This window comes from Raphanus sativus, chromosome 1 (assembly GCF_000801105.2).
Source record: "Raphanus sativus cultivar WK10039 chromosome 1, ASM80110v3, whole genome shotgun sequence".
Lineage (NCBI taxonomy): Eukaryota > Viridiplantae > Streptophyta > Magnoliopsida > Brassicales > Brassicaceae > Raphanus > Raphanus sativus.
The window spans coordinates 23972042-23983690 of record NC_079511.1 but is presented as its reverse complement, the minus strand read 5'-3'; the positions used below and the strand labels follow the sequence as shown (position 1 = coordinate 23983690).

General features: G+C 37.3%; 2 protein-coding genes across 2 annotated transcripts; one reads left to right on the top strand and one right to left on the bottom strand.

Annotated features, from left to right (window-relative positions):
- Positions 1-5606: 5606 nt before the first annotated feature.
- Positions 5607-6184, top strand: LOC108820813 (photosystem II 5 kDa protein, chloroplastic). The gene has a single exon (XM_018593861.2). It carries the CDS (start codon positions 5682-5684, stop codon positions 5991-5993), a length of 312 nt encoding a protein of 103 aa, XP_018449363.2. The 5' UTR covers positions 5607-5681; the 3' UTR covers positions 5994-6184.
- Positions 6131-8167, bottom strand: LOC108820663 (nifU-like protein 5, mitochondrial). The gene is made up of 6 exons (XM_018593760.2): positions 7840-8167; positions 7159-7320; positions 6905-7080; positions 6716-6819; positions 6524-6635; positions 6131-6433 (listed from the first exon to the last, which is right to left on the bottom strand). The coding sequence occupies exons 1-6, from the start codon at positions 8045-8047 to the stop codon at positions 6368-6370; spliced, it is 828 nt and encodes a 275-aa protein (XP_018449262.2). The 5' UTR covers positions 8048-8167; the 3' UTR covers positions 6131-6367.
- Between the last annotated feature and the right edge of the window lie 3482 nt (positions 8168-11649).

Below are 11649 nucleotides of genomic sequence, written 5' to 3'. Positions count from 1 at the left end.
GAGGGGAAGACCTCGTGAAATGGAGCCATTTTCAAATAAAAGCTGTGTTGTTGTTGTTCGTGATCAAACCCGCTGCTTCCTCTTCTTTTCCACTTATTTACAACTCTGCCACCACGGTGAGTCTCATTGGCTGAATTGTTTATTTATTACATATAGTACGTATCTTTTTTCCTTCCTTTTTACGATATCATTAAGACATTAATGTACATGGTGACTAGTGTGTGCGTGTTTGTGTTTTTTTTTTTGTCTTTTTGTCATTTTTTTTGTCAACGACTAGTGTGATTGTTTACTCCAATCATGCTTTTCTATAACCCTATTCAAAATAATAATAATAAAAAATGTACACTCGAGTATATAATGTTATTCAAAACTGTTAAAATAACTCGAATTTTGAAAAATATTTCATATTCATATATGTTTGTATGTTGTATACTGAAATTTTTAGAGTCAAATGGTACTTGCTATTAGCATCTAAAAATGTAGTTTATCATATGTACATATGTTCAATTTGTATTTGAAACTTTAATGCGTTAATCAAATTGTTATGCTGATTATTGTTACCATAAAAAATGAGGACAAGATAGCTAATAGTAGTATTCAACTAAATTGTGTTGAAAAATAAAAAATATCAATCTTTTTGAAATAGTCATTTTGAAACTGAGGGAAGAAGTAACTATAAACTGCAACCATTCCAAATGCGTCAAGTAAACCAACCATATTCTCTACTTACGGTTCACATAAAAACTCTTATCTATAATTCTGTTTATTATGGAAAGCTTATTATTCATTATACACAATGATTTACAATATATAGAGAGTACATGAGAGGGTTTATACTATCAGTAATTACACTTAAGTCCCTTGATACATTCTATCCTTATACTCTTCTTCAAGATGGAGGCAGTTCCTTGACACCAATCTTGCTTCTTAGTTCAGTGAAGAGCGGACGAGGCAATGGTTTAGTCAGCGAGTCAGCTAGTTGATCTCTGGTGTGTACATGTTGCACACGCAAGACCCCAGCCTGAATGTTGCCACACACGAAGTGATAGTCTAGAGCAACATGTTTCATTCTATAATGAAAGATTGGGTTTGCGCAAAGATATGTGGCTCCGACATTATCACAGTAAATGACTGGGGATGCAGGAAGTCTGATACCGAGTTCAGACAAGAGTGAGCAGATCCACCTTAATTCGGAAGCAGTATTGGCTACAGCTCGATACTCAGCCTCCGTTGACGAGCGCGCAACACTTCGTTTCTGCAACGACCACGAGATAGGACTACCACCAATGTAGACGACATAAGCATTTGTAGATATGTAATCATCAACATCCTCTGCCCAGTCCGCATCGGAGAATGCATGAACCGTAAGAGGTGTAGTAGCACTCAGGAAAATCCCATGAGATGTTGTGCCTGCAAGATATCTCAAGACCCGTTTCACAGCTTGCCAATGAAGGTCTGTCGGTCTATGCATGTATTGAGAGAGCCGGTTGACAGTGAACGCGATGTCTGGTCTTGTCAAAGACAAGTACTGAAGACTCCCAAGAACCATACGATACTCTTTAGGATCCTGCAGTGCTGTACCCGAGAGAAGAGATAGCTTGGGCATAGGCTGCATCGGAGTATTGACGGGTTTTGCGTCAGACATGTTAAGCTTGTGAAGCAGATCAGTAATGTACTTCTTTTGCATCAGATGAAGTCCTCTTGGTGAGCGGATAGCTTCAATTCCCAAAAAATAACTTAGAGCACCAAGGTCTTTTAGTGAGAATCGCGAGCTGAGGGAAGCAAGGATAGCTTGCACAGTCGATGTGTCTCCTGCAAGTATCATGTCATCTACGTAAACAAGTATATAGACGCAGCTGTTGCCTTTGTTGCAGATGAACAGAGAAGTATCAGCAAGAGAGTTAGTGAAACCCGACTGCAAGAGAAAAGTGCGGAGCTCATTATACCACGCACGTGGCGCTTGTTTGAGACCGTAGAGCGCCTTCTTCAGGCGGCATACATGGTGAGGCCGATCACGATCAACAAACCCAATCGGCTGAGAGATATAAACTTCCTCCGTGAGGGTGCCTTGTAGAAAGGCGTTATTTATATCAAGCTGATGAATGCTCCAGTTCTTTTTCACAGCAACATCAAGTACCGTACGAACTGTAGTTGGTTTAATAACCGGACTGAAAGTCTCCGAGTAGTCCAGCCCATATTGTTGATCAAATCCTCTCGCCACAAGCCGCGCTTTGTACCTTTCAATAGAACCATCAGCACGATATTTAAGTGTAAAAATCCACTTACAAAAGATTATATTCTGCCGTGTTGTAGGTTCCGTTAAGTCCCAAGTGCGATGCTTCATCTGTGCATTATATTCTTCACACATAGCATTGCGCCAGTTAGGATCTCGTAGAGCCTCTGCCACAGTTGTGGGTATTTTTGGGTGTGGTTTTTGTGTAGTTGCAGTAAGGCTAAGTTTAGAGTTGGGTTTGGTGATACGGTTTTTGGCGCGAGTGCGCATAGGGTGGATATTTTGTGGTTCATTTGGTTGAGTGTTTGGGTTTGTTTCTGTGGGAGAAGATGGTGGTTGTATAGAGACAGGTGGATGTGTTGGAGGATTGGGGATCGTGACAGTAGGGACCGTGGGTAGGTTTGCAGGTTGTGGTTCTTCTTGCAACTGTGATAGAGGCGGTATCAATGGCACCGCTGGCGCTATGGTAGGAGAAGAAGACGCTGGAGCAGGAGCAGTGAGTGGCGGAGTCGGTGCAGGAGGAGCCGACTCTGGAGTTGTTGCCGCAGTAAGTGAAGGAGTCTCGTTACACGGGGGCATAGGCGAAGGAGCTCGTGTAGGCAACACTGTTAAGACCGGGCCTGCACTCTGATTGACATCCATCTCAGTCTCTGTCTCAGTTTCCATACCAGGTCTCGAAGAACTTTTATCAGCATAAGGGAATGTAGTCTCAACAAACTGCACGTGACGCGACGTATAGATGCGTCCTGAATCCTTTTCCAGACACAGATACGCACTTTGCGTTAAAGAATATCCCAGAAATACACACTTCGCAGAGCGTTCGTCCAGCTTATGCGTTGTGTACGGACGAAGCCAAGGGAAGCACAAGCATCCAAAAACTCGTAGCTTCTTGTAATTGGGTGCCTGATCAAAGAGCTTTGCATATGGAGACAGACCAGACAAGACCTCAGTCGGCATTCTGTTGATCAAGTAGACTGCAGTGGTAAAAGCATAGGGCCAATATGTCTTCGGAACAGAGGATTGACTGAGAAGCACAAGTCCAGTCTCTACTATGTGCCGGTGCTTTCTTTCTGAGATACCGTTATGCTCCGGAGTATGTGGAGGCGTCGTGAGATGCGTGATGCCTTTGTCAGAGAGATAAGCGCGCAAAGCAATATACTCTCCCCCATTATCTGAATATAAAGTCTTAACTCGTCGTTGAAAGCGGTTCTCGACGAGGGAGACAAACGCCATGAAAACCTCTTTGACTTGTGATTTTCTTTGTAGTGGATACATCCATGTATATCTGGTAAAATGATCCACAATCACCAGATAATACTTGGCATTGTCATTTGAGATTATCGGAGATGACCAGACATCGCTATACAAATACTCAAGAGCATGATGAGAAGAAATCGTGTTTGACTGAAAAGGCAACTTGGTACTTTTATTGATGTAACAATCAGAACACGAGAACTGTTTTTGAAGAGAATGCGAGACAGGTAATGAAAACTGAGAGACAACATTATGCAGAACTGAAAGAGATGGATGTCCGAGACGTGCATGCCAAGAAAAGAGATCGGTCTTAGGAGAAGGAGAGGCCGCGAGAACAGTGATGCCACTTTTGTTAACCGGCCACTCGTAAAGCTCATTTTTAGTTTGCCCTTGGAGTAACTTGGCCCCCGTGGTGAGATCCTTCACCTGAAAATGTGCAGGAAAGAATTCCACGGAAACTCGATTAGTGTTGCACAATCGATATACAGATATTAAATTCTTTTTAATATCAGGAACATATAAAACTTCTTTCAGTTGAAGAGAACGAGATGGTGTAGGAAGTAAACCAGAACCAGTATGAGTGATCTGGAGACCCGTTCCATCAGCAACTTGAACCTCTTCACCTCCTGAGTATTGTTGATGCATCGACAGATTGGCAAGGTCTGTGGTCAAGTGATGAGTTGCCCCACTGTCGAGGATCCAGTTAGCAGCATTGTACTGCGGAACTTGAGCCATATTCGCCTGTGGCTGCCAAGGTGTGTTTGAGCCACTCGACGGTATCTGCGGACAACGACGAGCTGAGTGACCATACACACCACAGAACTGGCATTTTCCCTGATAGCCACGACCAGCACCTTGGTTTGGAATGTTCCGGGGCTGGGTGTTTTGGTTCTGCTGCCACGTCTGATTGGTCTTTGGCGGGAATCGAGTTTGATTTCGATTGTTGGTGTTGCGACTGTAAGCCGCGTTCGCCGTAATAGGTATCACAGTTGCTGGAGGTTGAACTTGGAGTTTGAGTTCATAGTTGATCAGTTTCTCATGAATCTCAGTGATGGAGGGAGGAGCGTCTCGTGCCTCTATCTGATCGGCAAGATGTTTGTACTCTTCCGGAAGACCACCGATGATGAAGTCGATCTGGTCTTCATGTTCAATGGGCTTGCCCAACAAGGCAAGGCGATCAAAGCGGGTTGTAAACCCTTGAACATACTCGTCAATGGGTTTTGCTCCCTTCTTCCATTGTTCGAGTTGTTGCTTGAGTTGCTTCACGTGTGCACGGCTCGGCTTAGCGTACGTGGAGGCCAGTGTACTCCAAATCTCAGCCGAGGTGTTGGTGGTGGAGAGAATGGGTTGAACTCCAATGGAGATCGCACCCAAGAGAGCGCTGTAGATAAGCCTATCTTGGCGCTTCCATGCCGTATAGACGGGATTTGCAGCGGTGTCTCCATCGGCGGTGATCGTTGGTGATGGTGCTACGTTGGAACCATCAAGATAACCGGACAAATCATAACCATCCATGAGTGCAAGAACTTGGCGATTCCACATCAAATAGTTGGTTGCCGTTAACTTTGTCACATTTGACATGTTAACGTTGTGGATGGAGACAGAGTCTGAGAGTTGAATAGCGTGTGTAGAGTGAGAAGAACTCGACATGGCCGGTAAGAGAGAAGAAGAAGAAGAACGGGGAAGAAGAGATGAGAAGGGAGGCGGCCAATAAAAAAAAAAATTAGGTTTGAAAGAATCGTAGCTCTGATACCATATTATGGAAAGCTTATTATTCATTATACACAATAATTTACAATATATAGAGAGTACATGAGAGGGTTTATACTATCAGTAATTACACTTAAGTCCCTTAATACATTCTATCCTTATACTGTTATGATTACTTTTGAGGCTTGAGCTATGGCATAATGGCCAGTTTGTGAATTGTGACTACTCGTTCGTTTTGGTGTTGAAATAAGTGGAACACCACAGAAGTTACTCGTAGTCTCCAGAGAGGTCACTTCGATGCAACCCACCACAGATAGCACAAGCACACGTGGTAACAACCCATTTGCTCTAAGTTCATATTTTGGATAAGAAAATGGATCATAATCCCTCAATACCAACTTTTAAAGACACAACCATCATCAGGCAATCAGAGAACATAGGGAGATTAAGAGATCACACGTGCAGATCAACATCACAATTTGCTATGATGGCTTTGATGACCATGACATCTTCATTTTTCCCGGCCCTCTCAAAGCTACCAGCAACCATCTCTGGCAACAACAGACGAAGCCTCACTGTGGTCAAAGCCTCCATGAGCGATAACACAACCAAGCAAGAACAGAGCATGAAGATGAGAAGGGATCTAACGTTCACGGCTGCAGCTGCGGCTGTGTGCACCTCAGCCGAAGTGGCAATGGCAGAAGAAGAAGAACCCAAGAAAGGGACAGAAGCAGCCAAGAAGAAGTATGCTCCTGTCTGTGTCACAATGCCTACCGCCAAGATTTGCCGTAACTAAATTCACTATTTTCACCAACTAAACTATATATATATATATATATATATATATATCAACTCCATGTGTCTCATCAAATATTCTCAGTCAGTATGTAATGATCATAGTTGATTAAATCTATTAAAAAAAAACTCTGTTAATGTACTTTAATCGTCCACTGTTGTCAGCAAATACTTCTACTCAACCTTTGGCTACAAATCTTTACACTCTCAATAAGAGCCATATGATCCAATAATAATGCAATATTTGGGATTAAATCATGAGGTTTGAATAAGAATAAACAGCATAAAGAAGGCTGACAAGTTCATGAGAAGACAAAGGTAATGCACCTCTGGTTTTATTCTTCTTGTGTATACTGAAGAGTTGCTTCTGTTACTCTACTCCAGTGGCCCAGACGAAGTTCCCTCCTCTTCACCATCAAACTCTTGCTCAACACCTTTGACCTGTGCATTGCACAAGAAAAAACACTTTGGTGAGTAATCATCTTGAAAACAGGACGAGACCACAACAATGAGCTCTCCTTATCAGCTTACCTCGGATATATAATGCATCAGCATATTCTCAATCCCTGATTTCAAAGTAACAGATGAACTTGGACAACCGCTACAAGCTCCTTGCATTCGAAGCTTAACTATCCCAGTTTCCCTGTTCAAAAACACATATAGCTTTAATAAAGAAGAAGAAAGAAGTGAATCTTCTTAATAACTCATAGAAAAAGAACTTACGTATCAAACCCACAATACTCAATGTCTCCTCCATCATCTTGGACTGATGGTCGGATGCGAGTCTCCAAGAGTTCCTTGATCATTGCTACAGTTTCAGAGTCATCCTGAATTACAGTTTCGGATACTTGTTAGCATTTTTGCTTTGAAGTGTCTCATCTACCTGGAGAACACTGGAAGAAGTGTACTTACGTCGTTAACGGCAGTATCCTTGGCAGCTGCAACTTGTGAGTCTAGAAACAAAGGCTGGCCAGAAGAGTAGAAGTCCATTACCACTGCAAACACTTCAGGCTTGAGGAAGTCCCACGTCACGTCATCTGACTTTGTCACAGTGACAAAATCCGATCCGAAGAAAACTCTAACAACACCTGCATCCAAGAGAGATTAACACAATCTTCTTGGTCACAAGAGGGGATTATATGTCGCAAAAAGGTTGCAAGAGATACCATCAATGGAGAAGATGGCTTTTGCCAAAGGTGAAGTCATAGCTGAACGAGAATTAGGGAAGTCTGCGCTTCCCACTTCCATGACTGGTTTACCAGGACTAAACATCAGAGAAGAAGGGTTTGGTGTTGACTGTGTTTGTATAAACATCGTCCTCCTTTGCACTGCCCCAGACATACACAAGATTATTTAATTAGAGAGAGCCATAACCTCTCAGCTATTCATTCATTTATCTCTCAAACACACACACACACAAGAACACACAAGTTTAGTTAATTAGAGAGAGATATCCTCACGCCCTAACTTCATTCATTCATTCATCTCTCAAACACACACACACACAAAAAAACACACAAGTTTAGTTCATTAGAGAGAGGCCTTCAAGACATAACTTCATTTATTCATCTCTACACACACACAAGACAAGAGTTTAGCTAACTAGAGAGAGACCCTCAAGCCATAACCTCTACGCTATTCATTCATTCATCTCTCAAACACACACAGGTATAGTTAATTAAAGAGAGACCTTCAAGCCATAGCGTCCTATCAGCTACTCATTCACTAATCTCTCAAACGCACACAAGTTTAGTTCATTAGAGAGAGACCTTCAAGCTATAACTCCATTCATTCGTCTCTTAAAGTTCAAAAAGATAAGATTTTTTCAAATGCCCACAAACACATACCTCCCAGTGAGATCGATTTGAGAGGAAAGGAAGAAACTTTCGGAAAGTTACGAGAAGCATAAGTCTTCCCGTGACTCGTAGCGAATTGGGTTGTCGCCGAGATGAACAGAGGGCGACGTGATATCAGAAGAAGAGGACAAGGCGAAGAAAAGACCTCGCGAGCTCTATGTCTCGAAAGAGAATTCAGAAACCTCGTTATCCCTTTCATCGTTTCCCTACGTTTTTCCAGATTCTAAAGATTTAAGCTTTATTCGGAGAATCGCAAATCGGATAGGCGAAGGAAGAAACAAGCTAATTCGTGTCGTGGGAATGGTGATCGGAGAAGAAGAAACCTGCGTTACGGCGTTATTAACACTGTTTGATTTATTAATTTCTGTTACCGTCACCGTTAGTACCGTTAATTATTTGAAAAAATTACCAATGTTTTTTTTAATTGACTAATTTTATCAGTTTTCTTAAAAAAATGTTTTAGGCCGATGCATAAGTGAATCTAGATACAACATAGTAAAGTACTCAAAAATGATTACTTTCTAAACCGTTTAAAAATGTCCAGAGAGAAAAAAGGGTTTTAACCGTGAACTAATAAACCGAGCCGAAGTAAAAACCAAGATATTTATAAACTGATCAAACCAAAAATTGCTAGTAAAACTTATTGGTTTAAATTTTCTAAGGTCTACTAAACCTATGTAACGGGCCTTTCTGGTAATTTAGCTCAGCTATAATGACGCATTGTATGTAACATATGTATCGTATTCCTGTCCATCATACGAATTTGACATTTTTTTTCAAACATTTGTGTTTCTGTTGTGGCTTGTGGGGGCGATTTTTTCTTTTTTGGTAAACTGTGTTGTGGGGGAGATTGCAACCTAGAATTCTTAAAAAACTTTAATCAGCTTTGACGTAAACGTACGATAAGCTTTATCTTTGATTACTCGATTATATTAGCAATATTAAATATTTATATCATGCTTTAAGGATTTTTCTGAATATAAATACAATTAGTTTTGGGACGAGGTCTAATTAACAGTACAAAGACAAAAGGAAAATACTAAAAAGCTAAAGATATTGATGGGCTCAAATCAAATCCTCATTCCAAGGTGATTTGTAGCTTTACCGAATTATTATTTTGTTTGTTTGTACGTGTTTAAAAAACATCCACAACAGTAAGCTTTTAGACGTGTTCTCATGAATTAATTTGATAAAAAAATTTAGAAAAGGATCATGAAAAGCTCTTATTTGAGAGCACATACACTACTCTTGATAGATTTATTCTACACTTGTAATTCATACATGATTTAATAGCTTTTAAAAGTTTTAAAATAAATAATAAATAAAATATTCATATTTTAATATTTTTGAGTGTGTTTTTGTAACTTATATTTTTGAGCGTTTGGCTGAGAGCTTTATAATTGCTGATGTTCTTACATGTATATGTGCAAGAAAATTTCTCAAAAATATAAGAGCATCATGTTCACTTGGAATTCTAAAGGAGAATTCCCTATATTAGACATGCTATAAAAACAACTCCGGTGGGAATATACAGAGGAGCTTTTCATTTTAGAAATAAACTAGATATTGATCCGTGCGGACACGGCTGTTTATTTTTTTTTAACTGATTATGTATTTTAATTACAGTATTTGTACATGGTGTTAGTTATTTATATGGCTTTTAAAATAATCAAAATGATATGTTACATTAATCATTTGTAATTTGATATTTTTACAAAGTATACAATCTTGCATATTTTTTTCTAAGCTGACCATTTAATACATGTGTGTATATTAATACATCTAGTTTTAAAAATACACAAACATCACTGCAAAAATAACATGTTAAATTTTTATTTATATGAATCGTACTCAAAAAGTGAAAGTTTTTTTTAAAAAAAAAAAACTTAAAAGAAAAAAGAGAAAGCTTGAGAAACAACAAAAACTTCCATTATTACAATAACATTAAAAACACCATTTTGTTTAACACAATCTCTCTCGACAACTATTTTAAAAATTGTGAACAATCAAGGGACAATCAATCTCCTAATTCTCTTTCCAGTTTTTTTTTTATATAAACTTTTCTTTTGTTGGCCGTGTATACAAATATCCAGCTATAGTATTAGCTTATAGCTCTTGCATGTAGGCCATAATTAAAGAAAATTTTCATTGGTTTGACAGAGTCATGACCTCCTCCAATTTTACTTTTATTCTAATAATTTTTCACTTAAAATAGATTAGATTTGTAACAATACAATGACATTTTAGCAAAAAAAAAAAAAAAAAAAAACAATACAATGACATACAATAAGGATGTAGTCTAAAAAAGGAAAAGTTGTATATTTAGTCAAATGTGCCTTTACACGTTTTGAAAACAGAATAAACATTGGAATGTATTTGTTAAAAATAGGAATTGTGTTTGGAATGTCATTGATTTTAGGATTCTACAAAATTATTATTTTAGACTGTGTGCATCGAAAATATCTGTTGAGAATAGCATTGTAATATTTTAAATATATTTTCTATTTGGATTTTTAACACTAAAACCCTTCAACTAAGTTTATTTTGGGTAAAAACCCCTAGACTAAGTATTTAAAGAAATAACCCCCAAACTAACTTTATTTAATGAATTAAACCTTCTCAGGTCAAAATTACCAGTACTACTGGTAAATCTTTAGTTTAGGGGTCTTACATTAAGTAAACATAGTTGAGGGGTTTTATCATTAAAATAAAAAATAAAAAAAAAATCCAAAATATAATAACATTATCTAAAAATTAGTAATTTTAATTTTAAAAATTAGCATTTTTTAATTTATATAGATATGTGAGTCTGATTTTTTTTAAAAAATCAACACTATATATGTATAACTTAAAAATTTAAAATCCAAAAATAGAAAAAATTTATCTAAAGCTTTACCTGCAGTAAAAATTATATAAAAATTAAAAATGTAGAACACAAGAAAATATACCAAAAATTATATATTATCTAGTAACTTTAGTTTTCAAAATTATCATTTTTCAAAATTTCTATAAATATATGAGTCTGATTTTTTTAAACAAAATTATATATGTATAACTTTAATTATACATTTTTTATTTATACATATATAATGTTGATTTAAAAAAAAATCTGACTCATATATTTATAGAAATTTTTAACAATATTAATTGTGAAAATTAAAGTTACTAGATAAGATATAAGTTTTTTATTACATTTACTTGTGTTCTACATTTTTAATTTTTATATAATTTTTATTGCAGGTAAAGCTTTAGATAAATTTTTTCTGTTTTTGGATTTTACATTTTTTATTTATACATATATAATGTTGATTTTTTTAAAAAAAATCAGACTCACATATCTATATAAATTAAAAAATGCTAATTTTTAAAATGAAAGTTACTAATTTTTAGATAATGTTATTATATTTTGGATTTTTTTTATTTTTTATTTTAATGATAAAACCCCTCAACTATGTTTACTTAATGTAAGACCCCTAAACTAAAGATTTTACCAGTAGTACTGGTAATTATGACCTGAGAAGGTTTAATTCATTAAATAAAGTTAGTGTAGGAGTTATTTCTTTAAATACTTAGTCTAGGGGTTTTACCGAAAATAAACTTAGTTGAGGGGTTTTAGTGTTAAAAATCCTTTACATTTTATACAAATCATACAATTGTAATGGTAATTAGTACGGAATATCTTTTACAGAAAACTGGAAACAAATTAACAATTGTAACAAAAACATGTAATTGATTTAGTGGTATACTTTAAAACATTACTAGGATAAGATTCGCGCCTTGCGCGGGATAAATTTATTTTTA

Excerpts from the sequence above, each read along its gene's own strand:
- LOC108820813 (XM_018593861.2), top strand. The coding sequence starts at position 5,682 with ATGATGGCTTTGATGACCATGACATCTTCATTTTTCCCGGCCCTCTCA.
- LOC108820663 (XM_018593760.2), bottom strand. The coding sequence starts at position 8,047 with ATGAAAGGGATAACGAGGTTTCTGAATTCTCTTTCGAGACATAGAGCT. Across the intron at positions 7,081-7,158 it reads AGCCATCTTCTCCATTGATG|GTGTTGTTAGAGTTTTCTTC; the intron begins GTATCTCTTGCA and ends TCTTGGATGCAG. Across the intron at positions 6,820-6,904 it reads AGGATACTGCCGTTAACGAC|GATGACTCTGAAACTGTAGC; the intron begins GTAAGTACACTT and ends ACTGTAATTCAG.